We start from the raw sequence: 19,626 nt of genomic DNA, 5'->3' as shown, positions 1-19,626 counted from the left end.
CTTCCTAGATATAGAGTGAGAGAAGAGACTGGGCTTTTGGGGTTGTTTTTTTGTTGTTTTTAATCAATTTTGTATCCTAAATCCTTGCCCAGTTCCTAGCACATGCAAGTTCTAAATTAATGATTTAAAGAAAATTATTTTCTGAAAGTAAGTTTAGTGTTTAACTGGTCTTACCCTCAAAGGATTTTCATTGAGGTATGGAGGCTCTCCTTCTACCATCTCAATAGCCATGATACCCAGAGACCAGATGTCTACTTTGGGGCCATAAGCTTTCCGTGTAACCACCTCTGGTGCCATCCAGTATGGCGTTCCAACCATGGTACTCCGCTTACTCTGCTCAGGGGTGATCTGGGCACAGAAACCAAAGTCAGCTACAAAACAAAAAAAATACAAAGCATCTTGAGTTAATGGTGTTCATGGGTTGTCTTAGGAGTTTACTTTATATGACTTAATGAATTATATTTGAGTATTCAGTCTCTTAGTTTTTAAGAATGCATTAATCAAGTAAACCAGAATGGGCTTACAGATATTTTTATATTATACACTCTCACTTTTTAACTTTTACTTCCCAAAAGAAGAAGGTAAATTATTAGGAAGGTTTTTATTCTAAACAATTAATTTTATCCTAAAACTTTTAATAAAGTTGAAAAAGATCTAAAAGAAAAAGTTACCAAAGCTGGACACCAAAACTGTGTCCACTGTCAATCAGGCAAAGGTCAGGAAGTGGACACTACTTTTGAAGAAAAAAAACAGAAGCTAGAATTAATAAGAAGCATATGAGTCAGTGAGAGAGCCCAGAAAAAGAACACATTTAACTGCAACTGTACCCACAAGGTCTTCACCAGCATTACTCTATTCCAACCACCTCATTTTATAACTGAGGAGCAGGATACCTAATTTAGAACCCAGCGTTAATTCAGTAGGAAAGTCAAGATAAGAATCTAGAACCGTTTCCTTCCTTCTACTGTTAAACTCATTCTACTCCACATGTAAATACTGTTAACATTTAGGACTGTAAGTTTGGGACTTCTGTTATACATTTCCAAATATACAAAAAATATCTACAAACTGATTGGTTTATTTTACTTAAATATTTCACTTAGGATACTTTGTCAATTGCTTTTTAAAACTATTTTTAGAGATCATTCTGTATTACTATACTAACCTACCTTATTATTGTAACTACACAACTTTACAGAACATAAAAATACCATAATGTATTTAACCATTTCTCTACTGTTAGATTATTTCAGATATTGTTGGTTTTCTTCACAAGGTTGTAGGGAACGTTTTTGTACTTATTGCTGTGCATATGTTCAGCAATTCTATAGCAGACAGTCTTAAGAAGGCAATTGTTAGGTCAAATCATAACATTTATAGCTAAAATGAGTGCTTATAAAACTGTTTCAAGTACCTCATAAGAAAAAACATACCACATTTTAACTTTATGATAGGTACATTTATTATTATGACTTCCATTTTACAAATGGGGAAACTGAGGAACACCAAGGTCATTCATCTAGTGAGTGGCAGAGCCAGGGTAAAATATTATCCAAAAAGGTCAAATTTAGTTTACCTGTATATCCACCCAAAATGTATGAGAATATCAATTTCTAGCTTTCCCACTAAAATTACAATTATTTACTATATATTTTGACCATCAAATAGAAACTAAATCCTCACTCTTGTAGTTGAATAACCTCTGAAGGATTTTTTTTTCCCCCCACTTTTTGGCTGGACTACAGAGCTTATGGGATCTTAGTTCCCCAGCCAGGGATTGAACTCATATCCCTTACATTGAAAGTGCAGAGTCTTAACCACTGGACCATCAGGGAAGGCCCTGAAGAATCTATTTTTAAAAAGAGATGTTGAAAAAGGAGCCAAATTCTCTAGGCAAACAGAAGAAATAGTTTTTGGTCTTCTAATCCAAGAAATGTCTTGCATTTTGCATAGTTGGAGAAACTTCAGTAGAAGTTCTTGAATCCTCCAGAAGGCATGGGTGGAACTGAGAATATAGCTAGCAGAGGAAGAGAGTTTTTTTTCCCCATGACTCTATCATGTCTGATACAGAAGACAATTAGGGAAAGGGGTTTACAAACAATTTTCTCCCTAAAAGTGTCATCTCTGATGTCTGGGTCACACAGGCCTCTCCTAATTAGACCACCATCTACCAAATTCAAAGAAAGACGAACAGCATAATGAGAAAAATCTACCCCAACAGGTAGCAGAGACAAATTCAAGTTTATGTTTGGAAGACAGCACCAACATTACAATAGTACCAGGCACTGCTCCTCAGTGTTTCACATTTTTAGTACTCAGAAGAATTCTCTGAGATAGGTACTACTATTTTCCTTATACAAATGAGGAAACAAACATAAACAGATTATATGATTTCATCCAAAATTATTCAGCAAGTAGTAGTAGATCCACTATTTAAACTCACGCTGTCCAGCTGATGGTCCATATCTTTTTACTGCTATTCTCCCCGACTCCATGTATTGTCATAAAAATGTTAATAGCAGGAAAAGAGTTTTTACTTAAAAGGCAGAAAATTATAAGTAACATATAAATGTTATCTGTTCACTTGTTACTCACTAAGTTTAACAGATCCTTCCATGCCCAAAAGCACATTGTCACTTTTGATGTCTCTGTGGATCACTTGATTAGCATGTAAAAACTCCAATGCCTGTAAACACTGAACAGAAGAAAAACACCTATCAATGAAATAGTCCCTGAAAAGTCTAAGGGAAGTTCATATACACTACTTACCTGAGTACCACCTCTAGTATCTAGAAGACACTCTAATAATACATTTACAGAGAAAAAAAATTCTGTCACACGCAAAGTTACAAAAATAAGACGCTTTAAATAATTAGATCCTGCTCTTCCTACTCTGGTCTTATCCAGAAACAACTATTAAATAATGTCTTATCTAGTCTTATTTCTGCCACAGGTTATTTAATATCATAAGAATATCACTTAGTCTCCAATGTTCTCATTTATGAAATGAATGGGTGGGTCAATATGATTTCTAGGCCTGTTCAGGTTTAAATTTAAATGTCTCAGGGTATGCAGCACTTGGTAAACATGCACAAGGCTTTTTAGATATCATTTCAACAGCAATGGGGACTTCCCAGCTGGTTCAGTGGTAAAGAATCCGCCTGCCAAAGCAGGAGCCACGGGAGATGCAGGTTTGATCCCTGGGTCGGAAGATCCCCTAGAGGAGGAAATGGCAAGCCATTCCCGTATTCTTGCCTAGAGAATTTTCAGGACAGAGGAGGCTGGCGGGCCACAATCCATGGGGTTGCAAAGAATCAGACGTGACTGAGTGACTAACACTTTCACTTTTCAACAGTAAAGGATAAACCTGTAATCATTCCTATCTGAATCTGAGATACTCAGAAGTCTAATCAATATAAGACAGTGGGTAGTCTGGTTCTCTCCAGTTCTTCAGTGTGATGTAAAATGTTTTCTTCCTTTCTTCTATGGTGCTACGCTATGCTATGCTGTGCTATGCTATGCTATGCTATGCTATGCTATGCTACGCTACGCTACGCTACGCTATGCTATGCTGTGCTATGCTGTGCTATGCTACGCTATGGTAGGTTTTACATAAAGCTATAGCCATATCCTAGATACTATGCCATATTTCAGAAAGCACTGAATCAAAAGAGCAGAAAAAGTACTCTCACTTCCCTAAAAACAGAATGAGATTAATTTTAAAAAATCTGCTTGCTATGTTTTTTTAATGTAAACTGCATATAAATTGTAACTTGGGAAAAGCTGTGTTTTTATTTCTTATCCGCATTAAAGTAGAACAACAAATGAAGTCTGTACATCTTTACAACTAAAAATCTCATTCAAAACACTGTACTACTCACAGAATAAAAACTAGATTAACTGCATATTACTGCATCATATTTACCAAGCATTTAAGCAGATTTCTGAGAAGAATAAATCCCCAGAAAAATACTTGTAGGAATAAACAGAAGAACTCTTAAAATAACTTTATACCAATTATGAAAAAAATTATTAGAAAAACAAATTAGGCATAAATAAATTCTTGTTTTTATCAACTTTTAAGTGACCAAACATTCTTCATTTTTTCAAACATTCATTGTTAAGGGACATATTATTAAACTATCATATTTAAAACTATTAAAAAGTTCTTATTTCCATCCTTCCTGAAATAATCAGGAGGAATATCCATGAAGCATAACTACACCCAAATTTAAGTCTTCGAAGAATACTTTTTAAAAAAATGCCAAATAAAAGATGAAAAAAGAAAAACATCACATATATTGTTCTTACATGAACAAAGGTTATAATTTACTTATAATTCACTGCAGAAATGAGGGAAGCCAAATCACAGGAAACATAACAGTTTTAAGAACTGTCACAATTTCATCCTTTGTGATAATGATTTCTAGGATTCAAAGTAGTGTCTCAGTTTTAATGACAATCTCATTAACCTAAGTTTCATCCATAGGAAAAAGATTACATGGAAGAAAGAAAGGCTCATTTTTGGCTTAGATGTAGGCAATGTGACAGAATTCTACTGGCCTAAACAAACAGTGTGTCTCAAAATTCATTAATGAATATCAGTTCATTGGTCACCTTAAAACCACAAGCAGACTTATTAATTAATACCTAGCGACTTCACGTTCACTTTTCACTTTCATGCGTTGGAGAAGGAAATGGCAACCCACTCCAGTGTTCTTGCCTGGAGAATCCCAGGGATGGGGGAGCCTGGTGGGCTGCTGTCTGTGGGGTCACACAGAGTCGGACACGACTGAAGTGACTTAGCAGCAGGGAGAAGATATGCCACTTTGTCCTTGCTTCCACTGTTGAGTGATATATTTTTAATGGCACTCCCTCTTACCCTCAAAAGTATACTACTTGAACAAATAAATATTTCCCTTTTTTCAACTCGGTTAACCACATGTTACTGTAACTTATCAAAAAGGGAGCAAACTCACCTCTCTGCACACAGCAGCTATCTGTGCTTCATCCATGCATGTCTCTGTGACAACATCAGTGAGAGATCCCCCGGCCAGGTACTCCATGACCACAAACAACTCATCTCCCACCAGGTAGCTACAAGAGAACATACAAAATACATCCACACTTTCACTTTTTCTAAATACATGGCACTCTATATTGAAGATTTCAATTATTAGACACCCTGATAAAAAAACCCCAGAAAACTGGTAGCTCTGATAGCTAGGAAGAACACTGAAAAGCTGCTTTGTAACAGCACTGAAAAGCAACAGAAGGTCATTATGATTTTCCCAAATCATTTTAAAATTTGCCCAGAATTCTAACTTGAGTGTGTACCTAGATTATCCCAATTAAAATAACCCTGTATGTATGAACTTCCAGATGATGGAGGCTTCCAGGAGATGGAGACCTGGAAAGATTAGGTAACTCATACAAGGTCACATAGCCAGTAGGTGACAGAACCAGAATCTGAAACTAAACACAACTGGTTCCAGAGCTTATGGCTTATCCTAACCACCCATGCTTTACTGACTTGAAATACTATTTTAAAAAGCAGAGAAATGTACCTGGAAAGTTTATGTCTATGAACATGGTCTCCAGAGGTAGGCCTAAAGTCTAAAAGTATGTTTTCTCTTAATCCATTCAAAACAAATTTAAATATGGAAATTTAAAAAATCACCTATAATTTCCTATCTCCAATACAATCACTACTGTAATTCTCACTTATTTTTCTACTATTCTTCTTTCATTCACATAGACATCCTGCTTTAAAAACAAATCTGTTGTAAGGGAATTTCCTGTTGGCCCAGTAATCAGGACTTTGTACTCTCACTGCCAACCCTTGGGCAGGGAACTAAAATCCCATATGCTGCAGAGTGTGGCCAAAAAAACAAAGGCTGTAAAATACATAATTTTCTCTTCTACTTTTTGTTCTGTTATTTAACATCAATTCCTAAATTATATGAGGTTTTGATAAACATGCTATTTTCCCAAGACAAAATCTGAGATAAAATTGACCTGAAAGTTTAAAAAATACAGAGGCCAATCACCTCTGTATCAAGACATGAACCACAGACAATCTTTCCTTAGTGTTTCTGCTCCTGATCATTTGGACTTGTTGTGAGCACTAGCAGCAATGTCCTTCATCTAACTGCCTTCTCCTGATTGCCAGCTGATGCCTAAGTAGAAAAGGGACCTTCTAAACTGTGACATAGGCTTCCCTGGTGGCTCAGTTGGTCAAGAACCTGCCTGCAACCTGCAAGATCTGGGTTTGATCCCTGGGTCAGGAAGGCCCCCTGGAGAAGGGGATGGCAACCCACTCCAATATTCTTGCCTGGAGAATCCCCAAGGACAGAGGAGCCTAGAGGGCTACAGCCCATGGCGTCACAAAGAGTCAGAGATGACTCACTGACTAACATCACAAACTGTAACATGCTATTTTCACCTCTCTCCCTACTTTGAGTTTACTTTCAGGTGTTGACACTCAGCCCTAGTCTGGCTTATCTCCAAAACCATTTTTCTCCCAATGTTTAAGAAATATCTCTCTTTACCTGTCCAAGAAATTAACTATGTTGGGATTCTTCAATTCTTTCATCACCAGAATCTCATTAATGATCAATTCCTTCTTTGGCTGTTTCTGTAAATTAATCTGCTTAATAGCAACCTATGGTGGAAACAGGAAAAAATAAGAACAAGCTTCCTAATCCTCTTAGAAAATCAGAAACATTAATAAGTTAATCATCTAATTTATTACATACATCCTATACTGTGAGATTATAATTTACTCATAGGCAGTGCTTTAACTTCCACACTGCCTACGCACAATTCTTTGTAATACAGAAGCCCCAGTATTTTTGGATTTCTCTTGAAATCTAAACTCAAGGTCAGTCCAGTGCCAGGAATTAATCCTCTTTTCATCCAAACTGGGAAAATCGTTTTTAAAATATTTATTTATGAAACTAAACACATAATTAATTACTTCTTTTTTCCCCTCAATAAGGAAGATACTATAAAATTCTCTAGAGTAATCCTTCAACATATTCAACTGAAAAAGAAATTCCTCATTGATTATTCACAGGCAGATCTAGGTTCTGCCTATAGTAAAAGCTAATGGTAACACCAAGAAGTATGAAAAAGTTGCTTACCTCTTGTCCCAATGCCACATCAGTAGCAGTGAAAACTGTGCCAGAAGCCCTAGGGAAAAAAGAGACACAAGCAGATTTAAGATTTCTAAATCATTCTCATTTATAACATCCAAAGAATTTATACTCAAAACAACTGAAAGGGGGTTAAAGAACACCGAAGACTGAACATCTTTAAAAAAAGTAAAAGCAAAAACAAAGGGGAGAAGAATAGGAAAAAGAGGTAATCCTTGTGGCCAAAACTTATATTAGAAATTTGTCATAAATTTCAGACCTACAAAAACATAGAAAAAAGATCAGACAAAAAGAAATCAGTAACATATACTCATGGATTTATTTCCCTGCTTAAGAAACAAAGAACTACAAACAAATTTAAAGGTTCTTATGTGGCCTTTCCAAAGGCATCCGCCCTCTTCCCCAAAGTAACCTGTGCTGGACATTCACTCTGTATTCCATGTGCGTAATTGCCACGTTTCTCTATACTTTACTAAGGACACAGGTGTGTACCACTACAGAAGATATTTAACGTATTTTTAAAACTTCATATAAATGATTTCATTTTATGTATTTTCCTATAATTTGCTTTTCTGATTCAACACTGAATTGAGGGCTATAGTCTATGGGGTTGGAGACTCAGACATGACTGAGCAACTAACACTTTCACTTTTTCATACTATTATTTATTTATCCATTATCAGGCTCAAGGATACTAACATGATTTTCAATTTTTTTGTTATTAAAACCAGAGGTGCAATTAAATTTTACTTTTAAAAGGAAATTCATAAAAGTTTTCAAAAAGACTTAAGCTCACTCTCAAAACTCCCAGAATACTTTGCAGAATTAACATTAAGAATTCAAGATGTTCATTTGCTCTCAAGCAATAGAAAAGAAAAAGATTTCAAAAAAAAAAAAAGAAAGAAAAAGATTTCAGTTAGCATAATTTTAAAATACAAATTATTGGGAATTCCCTGAGGGGCCAGCGGTTAGGACTCTGAGCTTCCACAGTGGGAGACCTGGATTCGATCCCTGGTCAGGGAACTAACATCCCATAAGTCACGTGGCATGGTCATAAAATAAATAATTAAACAGATAATAATTTTTAAAAATACAAACTATTGAACAAAATCAGAAGGGCAGTAAAATTAAGGATTCATACTCTTGATGTGACTAAAATGCATTTAAACAGAGAAAACGCTATAAACTTATAGTAAATTTTCTCACTGTCCTTTAAATATTTGCTGGACAATTTTCCCACCCATCCAATCTCTTACCACCAATATGAAATCACACTTAAGAAGCAGCAATGTACAATCACTGCTAAGTAGTATAGTATTTTAATAGCATCTAGAAATAAGTTCATTACTTTTACACAAATCCAAGCATACTACTCAGAGGATACCCTAAGTGTTCAATGTCAGTAGGCAAAAGGTATCAAGCCAGACATCTAGAAAATAATGACTATTCTGGTAATATAGTCACAAATACTTACCCTTGCCCAATTTTTTCATATCTTGTGTATTTTTTCTTAGGGTCACCTATGCTTACAATAGTTCCTATTTTAAACAAAAACAACAAAAATTTGGAAATTCAGTCAAGCATTTTAAAATTGTAAACTAATTCTGATAACATTATTTCTTTCAATAAACCCCACTGATTTTAGAACATACATAACACTAAGTTTCAAAAATAATGTATGCTTCAAACACAAAAGAAATACATAAAAATTAAAAAGTACCAGAAGCAAAAAGATACATTATTTCCACTAGGTTAGACCTCCTAACTAATGTCTTGATTATCCTACCACTTTCTAAAAAATGACAACACTACAGAATGACCCGCTATACTAGCTTTCCTGAGACTCAGGGGGTTCTTAGGATGTGGCATGTTAAGTTTTAAAACTTAACCGGTCAATTCCTGGCGAGAGGACAAGTTGGTCATCCTACTTTTCATACTCCACTGAAATGTATCAATATTAAACTAACAGTAAGTTATAAAACTACTTACTATGAGAAAAATATATATATAAAATATCCAAATGAAAAACCCTAATGGCTTTTCTAACTGTTCTCCTATATCTATCTTTCAATATATTTAGTAAATCACTTATTACTATAAAGATTACTCTAATATAAACTAATCATACATCTGTTTAAGAAAAGTTCACAAAGCCACAACTAAGAAACAGGTTTTAAATTAGGATTTTGTTTTTTTAAAAAAAGGTATGATTTTGTACATAAAATCCTAACATAGTCTTATTACAACTAAGTCCAAGCATGAGAAAAATCACACTAAATTTTCACTTAAACTTTCACAAGGTAAAAGGAGAGAGGGGCATATCAAAGAAATTCACAAAAATAAACCAATTTTATATAGGTACTCAGCCACAAGCCTATTGCCAATCTGTAATATTTTTCCTAGATGCCACTAGGTCAGTGTCCTTTAGAACTCTAGTGGCTATAGACTTGTAATGAGATACTACTGCTACTCTCTCTCTGGCCTGTGTGTATTATTTCCAGTGCTTGATCCAGGCCAATGATAGTTGATGAATGAAAATGGAGGAAAAAAATACATTTTATGCTTACACATATTATCTAGATAAAACATCTGGTTTAGTTATTTAGGGACATTTTGTATTCTACAGGTATGCATAAATATATACAAACTTTCTTTGATAAAGTTTCCAGTTAGGACCCTTAGATTTGGCCCTCTGAGAAGAAGTATTGCTCTCCAAAATACTGACTATTGCAAAGACACAGCTCACGAGTTGGCACACAATAATAAACAGGCAAAGAGTATTATTTTGGCTTCACTATATTAACTGAATCTGTTGTTCCTAGGAGAAAACAATTTAAGCCAAAATACAAGGTATAAATTAAGACCCATCCAGGCCAAATGTTTCAGGGGCTGTTAACAATTTAAGAATAGTGTAAAATGTAGGCAACATACTTAATTTCTCCATAATCTCTTCATCTGTCATTTTGGCCTTCTTTTTCTGTTTGTCTGAAGTCTTGGCACCACCATCAACATTAGAATCACCAACTGGTGCAGGAATAGGATCAATTACAGATCGTGTATAAATCTGCAGAGAAACAGTTAATTACTAAGACTTGAAGAAAAATATTTTTAGGTATTCTTAACTGGCACACTATTCAGTTCTTTGATTTTTGACAAAAACTAAGTTGTTTTCAGTGTTCTAAAGAATGAGAGTAATACTTTCAGACTTGTTTTACCAACGACTGGTAACTAAGAGGCAATGTGAAACATTTTTCTTAGGAACATCATATACATATGTTAAAAGTTTGTATAGCAAAACAGAAGATCTGTAAATGAAATTTAAGTGCAGTCAGATAAAAAATAAAGTGCCAGAAATGAAGCAGAAAGAAATACAACTTTAAAAATCATATTTCTCTACAAGAGAGAAATAAAGAGCAAAATAATGGAAATCCTGATGTTGCAATGTGAAAGTGTCAGTCACTCAGTCATGTCTGACTCTTTGCAACCCCATGTACTAAAGCCCCCCAGGCTCTTCTGTCCATGGACTTCTCCAGGCAAGAATACTGGAGTAGGTTGCCATTTCCTTCTCCAGGGGATATTCCTGATCTGGGGATTGAACCCAGTGTCCTGCACTGTAGGCAGATTCTCTTCTATCTGAGACACTAGGGAAGCCTAACTATTATTAATTTCCACAAAAATTTTTACACAAGTATAATTTCTATCATTTCATTTCAAACAGTCAATTCTAAATGGTAAAGAAAATAGAGCCCTCTATCGATGAGGATACAATGGCGGTCAGAGTTTTACACCCGTTTACTGTGCCAGCACCTCACCATGCTCTACTTACTTTATCTCTGTTAGTACAGGGAGGAGGACAGGACTCTTGCTGTGTCTAATGCTGTTATTGTTAAAATTCTCCCATATCTGTTAGAAATTTCACTCCTGGCAGCCTCTTGAATGATACTAATGTTTTAACAGAAATGTTAAATGGGAGATAAAATACAGGCTTTGGGTAAGAGGTAAGAGTCTAGACTTAGTACTTCTCTGCACTGAGATAAACAGAGAAAGGCAGAGAAACAGATGAGCTCTCTGGAAGAGATGGGGCAATGCAGAAAGAAAACACAATATGCATTTTAACTTTTAAAGACCCATTCAACTTTAATTTTCAAAAAAAATTAAAGTTTTTTGACAATGGTATTTAGGTAAAGATCTCCTAGTCAAATCCCCCATATTAAAATATTTTCAGCAGGAGGACTTTTTAAAAATCGTGCATGCCTGTATGCTCAGTCATGTCCGACTATCTGTGACCCTGTGGACTGCAGCCCACCAGGCTCCTCTAACTGTGATATTTCCCAGGCAAGCATACTGGGGTGGGTAGCCATCTGCTTCTCCAGGGAATCTTCCTGAGCCAGAGATCATCTCCTGCATTGGCAGGTGGATTCTTTACCACTGAGGCCAACTGGGAAACCCCTTTAAAAACCCCTGGAAATCAAACACAGACTGCTGTTTTTTAAAACTCACATGCATAGACACACAACCCAGTTCCTTAATCAGAAACTCACTGATTTTGTATGATCTGGTCGTGGGGCAATAACAGGAGGAGGAGTCTCTTCATCATCATCATCTTCCTCTGTTACTACTGCTGATGTTTCCGATCCCTTGGTGTTCAGCTGCATTTATCACATAAGCAAAGTAAGGGAGACAAGTCAAACATAACAATAGATGAAAATACAACTATCTCTTTTTTTTAACATACTTGAAAATATATTTACTAGCTCACTTCAAAGCAATAAAACCTTACTGGTTCTAATCTAGTCATTTTTAAAGGTAATTCTATACATTACAGAAAAGTTTATGAAACAAATGTATACAGTAAATACCAAGTATTCTTAAGAGAGAATACTATATAGAGAATTTTATACCCTTTAAGCAAGCCCAAAAAGTAAACAATCACTTCATTTGTTAAGACCAAAAACAAAAATCCTCTGGGCTTTGTACAAGTCCGAGTTTTTCAGTTATTTAAAACAGCCAGATTCACCAGAAAAAGTGTTGGCTAACAAAGCAAAAGAGCAAGGCATTATCCTTTATACAGAGTGTATTATTTGCAAGGTGGGTGCTAGATATGGATTTTACATGTTATTACATATAGTGTTCAAATAACTCCAGGAGATGGTTTCCTCCTAACTGAGGAATTGAAAATAAAACAGCTATTACTTGCAGGAGGTGTTTGTGCTCACATGATAACTTAGATGAAGTCTCAGACAACTCTGAAGATTCTGACAGGCTTCTTATTGTTCAGTATATTTCCATAGTCTAGATTCGGTAAGATGGTGCCAGAGGAAAAAGCTGGCAAGTTCTCTGTATTCATGGTTATACATGAAAACATTATCAAAAGTAACTAAATTGCTCTAACGATTTTAAGTTTTAGTTACTTTAAGCATCATTGGAGGAAATTCTATTTGTTTAACACAGATTGCTCAACTAATCAAGTACCTATCTAAAAGCATATATCAAATAGTTATTTCTGAAGGCTGTAATTTATTTTGGAAAGTAAAATAAAAACTAAGATTTGTTTTGGGTAACTTAAAACAAGAGCTATAAGAAATAACATATTAACTTACTGCTGGTGTTCCAGAAGGGAAGCCATCTTTCTCTGAATACAAAAGAGAAAATAATGCTAAGTGAACAATTCAAAAAATAAAATGACTTTTACACAATAAAGGAAGAAAAGACAAAAGCAAAGCAAGTGAAATGTTCTTACATTGATATAATTTTGAGTTGAATTAAAACTTAACTCTGTAAATTTGCTAAAAGTCACTGAATTGCAAACATCAAGTGGGTGAATTTTAGAGCATAAAATTATACCTTAATAAAAAATTTTATTGGAAACTAAACAGAAGTTTATTCATAATGATATTTTTCTCCAGCAAACTGCCTATCAAGGAACTTAGAGAAACCAACAGTAATTGTATAAAGGAAAATTGTTGACATAAATTTTGATCAATATGAAAGCAAATCCCTGAAGGCAAAACCACAGTTCATGAAGACTAAATACCACAATATTCATTCTGGAGTTAGAACAGCAAATTTTGTATTATCCTTTAAAATGCCCAGACACACAAACATACCATTTTCCGTTCAGACACCGATTTTTAAAAAATTATTCATTTATACATTATTCATTTAACTGCATTTACTAATTGCAGTTGGGAATAAATCTGACCTTTTGCTAAGGATGTACTACTAGACTACGTAAAAAAGGTCTAAATTTGCCAAGTGGACCTTATTGGTTCTGAAAGGATATAATCAAATAAGTACAATCAATTAAAACTAAATGTATAATCTTAGCTCAATCATATTATTTCTTAAAACTACATGTATGACTTAAGAGGGCAAAGAAACATTAAATGATAATAACCCATGATGAAATTAGCAAAATCCACACTGAGGGAAAACAGGACAAATGATTCTTTAACAAATAAACTTCAAGGAAAAGACAGCATGAGTTCTAACATGAGGGCAGGAAGCCTACATAACAAAGAGATCCAAGAGAACAATAATTGACTGTAATGTATGGATTTTTTTCCTAGTCCTTATTTGAACAAATAAACTTTAAAAAAAAAGTCCACTATTTTCCAGTTCCTACCTGATGATATTCCAAATCTGAGGAATAAATTCTTTGGGTTCCAAAGCTTATATTTATACATGTGATGGGTTTCAATTTTTGAGTGGAAAACATTTTTTATTTCAAAGTCTGTGCATTTATATACAGTAAATTAACCTGTCCCACTAGCAATAAAAATATTTCTAGTTTGAACATGTCTGTAAATCAGCCTCTTTCCCATCTGCTGCTGGAACTCATTCAAAAGCAGTGAAGAGGAAAAAACAAACAAACAAACAAAAGGCCAAAATATCCACGTTTGGCCAAACTAAGAGATTAATATAATCTCCAGACTCCAAATTGTACATAAGAGCTGCCCCCATTGGTTTACAAAAGGCAGATCTATGCAGGGGAAAAAGTAGAGACAACCACCATAGCTTAGCTCTTATTTTTCCAGAAGCAATCTTTTTATCTAGAAGTGCTCCATAACTCTGCAATCCCAGTTAAGTGAGCCTGTTACCATGGTCTGATGTCTTACCAGGAGGAGTAAAGCTCAGATATTTCTGCTTCACTGTATTAGAGTCATAGAACTTCAAGACGTCCAGCACTGCCTGAGGATTCTTCTTTTGCTCTAGTTTGGTGATATTGGAGGTCTGTAGTAATCGAGCCCACTGTTCTGGCATGCCCTAAGGAAAAGATATTCAGAAATTAGTTGTTTTGAATTGTTCTAATAAGATCAATTTCCAGAGGAAAGTGACAAAATACATAAAACAAATCAACCTATACAATTGCAGGTTTGACTAAATTCTAAAAGGTCTAGTTTTCTAAATCTAAGTTGCAAATTATAATCAAGAGCCTCAGCTCCCTCGGAAAAGGACACATCCAACCACAAACACTTCTGTACAAAGAGAAAAGCACTAAGAATTCACAGTTTATATGTGCATAGAAAAGAATACCTGAAGGAAAAGTTTGAGCTCTGCTTTATAAACGCGTTCCACCTAGGTAAACTTACAGTGAATTCTCCAGTAACAGCATCAAAGCCAACATGGATGGTATGCTCAAAATCAGACGGAGGAGAAATTTCTGGCCTTTCCTTCTCTTTCTTCTTACTTCCTACAAGGCATTTAAAAAAAAAGCCTTTTAAAAGGTACTCGCAATCATGTTTATAGTCTTCCCAAAACAGACTAGGAACAAAATTATTCTAAAAAAGAGATTTTCCCTAAAAACACTGGCTGATAGGCAGCTGATAAATCAAGCACAGAAACCTCATGGGTGTGGGGTGGGGTGGGTGGAGGGGGGAGGGAGTGGGAGGAGTGAAGGCTATTGTCAGTCAGTGTCCTGATTAAAGAAGCACACAGACTGACCCAACAACAGGCCTGAATAAAAGTCCTCAGGACAGAAGAGACAGTCCCTTAGAATACTGTCTCTCTCATTAATAAAGAAGTACACTTCACATACTGAACAACTTGGAAAACAAAGTTTACCAAGCCCTGTTTCTGTATTTATCTAGAAAGAGCAATTTACATTACTACGATTATGGATAACATACACCATGTGAACAGGTAGTTTACAAGGACTATGTCATTTTTTTTGTGCAACTCTCTTCCTTTTTATTGATGTTAATAACTGTTACATTTTAAGATTTCCCAGTTTTCTTGTGGTTCTACCAATTATTTTTACAACATTTCTGCCACACACCTATTTCTGTAAATTCAAACATATCAGTTCCATATTCTTCCTCCACCTAACCACCTTGCTCTCAGAATCTCTTAATCTGCAGCAATTTATGTCAAGACTTCTGGCAGAGATATCTGTCCCAGGTTATTCCTTCACTTTTACGCTGCGCAAGAATCGACTGTTTGTATTCTGTGTTCTCTTCTTCTTGGTCTACACCCTTCTTTTAATTGATAGCTCTCAACTAACTGTATATGTATTTAGATCGAAAATACCACCCTCCTCTGAATTTCTTCTAAATTTCAGTGTTGCTATTTAGAAGGCCAATGCCACTTTCTCATTTTAAACTACTGCTGAAAATCAACTGATTATATATATACACAGGTCTATTTCTGGATGTTCAACTCTGTTGCAATAATCTCTTTACTTTATGTCAATCTGACTGGATTACTGTAGTTTTATAATAAGCATTCAAACTATTAATATACAGTATAAGCCTTTTCTTTTTAAAAAAATTGTTTGGCTCCATTCTAGGTCTTTTGCATTTCCATGTGAATTTTAGAGTAAGTTTGATAATTTCTTTAAAAAGTCTGCTGGGATTTTGATTGAGACTGCACTGAATCTATAGATCATTTTAGGAAGAACTGATTTAATAACAATATTGTATCTTCTAATCCATGAAAGTAGTGACTCTCTCCATTTATTTAGGTTTTTTTTCATTCCTCTAAGCAATGTTTTATAGTTATCAATGTACACATCTGTTACTGCTTTTGTCTGATTTCTGGCACAGTATTTCAAAAAGTCTGATGCTATTGCAAATGGTACAGTTCTTCAAATTTTGATTTTCAATTGTTCATTGATGGCATAGAAAAACAGCTGATTCTTAAATACTGATCTTGTATCCTGAAACCTTAGTATGAAGCCTTACTTAGCATTTTCACAGCTCATCACAGGATTACCTAAAAAAATTCAATTGTGCTGCTGATGAATAAAGACAGGTTTACTTCTTCCTTCCCACTCTGGACTCCTTTTATTTCTTTTTCTTGCATTGGCTAGAACCTTTAGTACACTGCTGAATAAAAGTGGTGAAAGGTGAAATCAGAAAATTTTTCCTGATCTTAGGAAAAGCCATTAATTTTACCATCTAATGTGATGCCAGGCTAGGTTTTTCAAAAATGTTAAAGGCATTTCCCTCTATTTCAAATTGGCTGAATGCTTTGATCAGAAATGAATATTGGATTTTGTCAAATGTTTTATCAATTTTTATTGGTAGTCTCAATAAGTTAACTTTTTATTTCATTGATTTTTCTGCATTTTTTATTCCACTAATTTTACACTGACTTTTATTTCTTTTCATCTACTTACTTAGGATCTCACCTGCTCTTCCTTTCTAGTTTATTAAAATGACTTAACTGAAATCACTGATTTGAAATTTTTCTTCTCTAAAATGGATGTTTAATACTATAAACATCCTTTAAGTACTGCTTTAGCAGTATCATACAGATACTGGTGTCTTAACCTGTCAGTTTCATTCAGCTTAACGTATTTTCTACATAGTGTTTAATTTCTTCGAAGTTTTTATTTACTTTCCAGATATTTCCAGAGATCTTTTCTGTTGAATGAGAACTAATTTCTAACTTAATTGTATGGTGGTCATAGAATTTACCTTGTGATTTGAATCTTCCTAAATTTACTGAAACTTTAAAAATGGCCAGAATGTGATATCCTGGCAAATGTTCCACACTCACTTAAAAAGAATGAAATATTCTATAAACTGGTTGAGTTGGTTGATAGTTTTAGCAATTTTCTGTCTACTTGTTCTATCAATTACCATGAGCAGTGTACTGGAATCAATCTGCAACTGTTAACTGTATTTGTCTATTTCTTCTTGAAATTCTTTATTCACTTCATGTAATTTGAAGCTCTGCTATTAAGTCCATAAATGTTTAGTTCTGTTAAACCATTTTGATGAATATATCCTATTATTATTGTAAAATAACTTATTCCTCAGTCTCTAACTATTTAGAGAAACATTTCTTGGTCTCAAGTCTACTTCGTCTGACATTAACATAGCCAGTCCAGTTTTCTTTTCACTGTTGGCATACTTTAAACAATTATTTACTTTAACCTATTTTGTGACTTTATATTTTTAAAGTGGATTTCTTATAGGTTGCGTATATACTTAGGTCTGCTTTAGCAAGCTGTTATTCTTTGCCTTCTAAATGAAGTGTCTAGACCAGTTCAGTTCAGTCACTCAGTCGTGTCCGACTCTGAGACCCCATGAATTGCAGCACGCCAGGCTAGATCAGTTGCATTTAATACGACTGCTACAGCTGGGTTTAAACCCATCATCCTTTTGTTTTCTAATAGTCTCTGTGTTTTCACTTCCTTCTTTTTTTGAATTAACTATATATTTTTTATAATTAGCTTTTGTCTGCTTTGCTTTTTTAAGCTATAATTTTCTATATACCAAAAAGTTTTCCTACTTAAATTGTACAGTTTACAGGGTTTTAGTAGATTTACAGAATTGTGCAACCATCACCACAACATAGCTTTGGAATACCTTCATCATCCCCAAGAAAAACCTGTATGTGTTAGTAATCACTTCCAGTTGCTCCCTTTGCCTCTGTCCCAGTTCTAAACAGCCACTAATCTATTCCTTATCTCCAAAGATTTGCCTATTCTGGCTGTTTCTCATACAACATTGGTCTTTTGCAAACGACTCTTTTCACTTTACCTTTTGAGGTTCATTCATGTGAAAGCATGTATCAGTGTGCTTCATTTCTTAAAAATTCAATTATTTTAAAAATTTAGATAAAAAACATTCACCATTTCCAAAGATTTTCATTTCTTTATGCAGCTGCACATTTCCATCTGGCATCATTTTCCTTCTGCCTGAAGGATTTAGGTTTACCATTTCTTACAGTGTAGGTATGCTAATGATAAATTCCTTCAGCTTTTATACATTTAAAAGTTTTCTTTCCCCTTCTGTTTTAGAAGGTATTTCCACAGGATACACAATTCTAAGCTGACAATTTTTTTTTTCTTTCAGTACTTTTTAGATGTTGCTCCTCATCTTCTGGCTGCATTGTTGCTTACATAAAGTCTGTTGTAATTTTTTCCTCTATGTGTCTTTTCTGACAATTTTTGTTTGTTTGTTTGTTTATAACAACAAGCATTTTTTAAAAACTCCTACTTTTCTAGAGCAGTTTCAGGTTCACAGACAATTGAGCCTAAGGTCTGGACATTTCTAAGATTTTCTACCACTGAATTTAAACAATAATCACGTGCCTCTGTGTAGATTTCATCATATTTCCTGTGTTCATTCAGAATTCACTGAACTTCTTGAATCTGTGGGTTTATAGTTTCCATTAAATTTGGGGGATGGGGAATCAGCCATTTTTTGAAGTTTTTTAAAAAATAATTTTTACTGGAGGATAGCTGATTTACAATGTTGTGTCAGCTTCAGGTGTACACCAAAGTGAATCTCCACTCCTTGTTTAGACTCTTTGCCCATATAGGTCATTGCAGGGTACTTAGTAGAGTTCCCTGTGCTACACAACAGATCTTTCAGTTCTTGCTTTGTTGTTGTTTTTAATGTCGCCCCTTTCCCTCCTTTGGAGACTTATTAGTCTGCCTGAAACTGTCCCATTCGCTTTTGTTTCGGTCTCTTTTCTCTAAATTTTGTTTTGGATGGTTTCTGTTGCTATGGTTTTCAAATAGTCTACTGTTAGTTTTGTCCAGTGTATTTTCCAACTCTAAAATTTTGATTTGTTCTTTTTTCTCTCTCCCTTTGCTTCTGAATAAGCTGAATCTTTCATTTGGGTTCTTCAACATAATGGGATATAATTATTTAATACTTTAATGTCCACGTCTACTAATTCTATCATCTGTGTCATTTTAGGATTGATTTCAATTGATGGACTGCACTAATTATGGGTCTTTGCATGCCTGAAAAATGTCAACTAGGTACCAGACATTGACTTTTTTTCCTTGATAGGTGTAGGTATTTTTGTATTCCTATAAATATTTGTGCACTTTGTTCTGGGACACAGATAGGTGATTCTTAGCTATCTACACATATAGGAGAGAGTTTAGAAACAATGGATCCTTTTAGGTATTATTTTAATCAGTGAGCTGATTCTACCTAGAAACAGTATTTTTCAGATCTAGGAAATGTTTTCTATTATTTGGTTATTTTCTTCTGTCATTATT

At 34.6% G+C, this 19,626-nt stretch overlaps 1 protein-coding gene across 1 annotated transcript in view; it reads right to left on the bottom strand.

The window, feature by feature from the left end:
• Positions 1–19,626, bottom strand: part of PAK2 (p21 (RAC1) activated kinase 2) — an 85,569-nt gene that overhangs the window by 12,369 nt on the left and 53,574 nt on the right. The window contains exons 3-13 of the mRNA XM_068988009.1: positions 14,750–14,850; positions 14,276–14,423; positions 12,758–12,789; positions 11,699–11,806; positions 10,089–10,221; positions 8,632–8,695; positions 7,146–7,194; positions 6,552–6,664; positions 4,980–5,097; positions 2,596–2,695; positions 175–371 (exon numbers count right to left, since the gene is read on the bottom strand). Of these exons, the coding sequence (XP_068844110.1) occupies positions 175–371; positions 2,596–2,695; positions 4,980–5,097; positions 6,552–6,664; positions 7,146–7,194; positions 8,632–8,695; positions 10,089–10,221; positions 11,699–11,806; positions 12,758–12,789; positions 14,276–14,423; positions 14,750–14,850 (1,163 nt within the window). The remainder of the gene's footprint in view (positions 1–174; positions 372–2,595; positions 2,696–4,979; positions 5,098–6,551; positions 6,665–7,145; positions 7,195–8,631; positions 8,696–10,088; positions 10,222–11,698; positions 11,807–12,757; positions 12,790–14,275; positions 14,424–14,749; positions 14,851–19,626) is intronic.

Source organism: Capricornis sumatraensis, chromosome 1 (genome assembly GCF_032405125.1).
Source record: "Capricornis sumatraensis isolate serow.1 chromosome 1, serow.2, whole genome shotgun sequence".
Classification (NCBI taxonomy): domain Eukaryota; kingdom Metazoa; phylum Chordata; class Mammalia; order Artiodactyla; family Bovidae; genus Capricornis; species Capricornis sumatraensis.
This window is presented reverse-complemented; position numbering and strand designations above follow the sequence as displayed.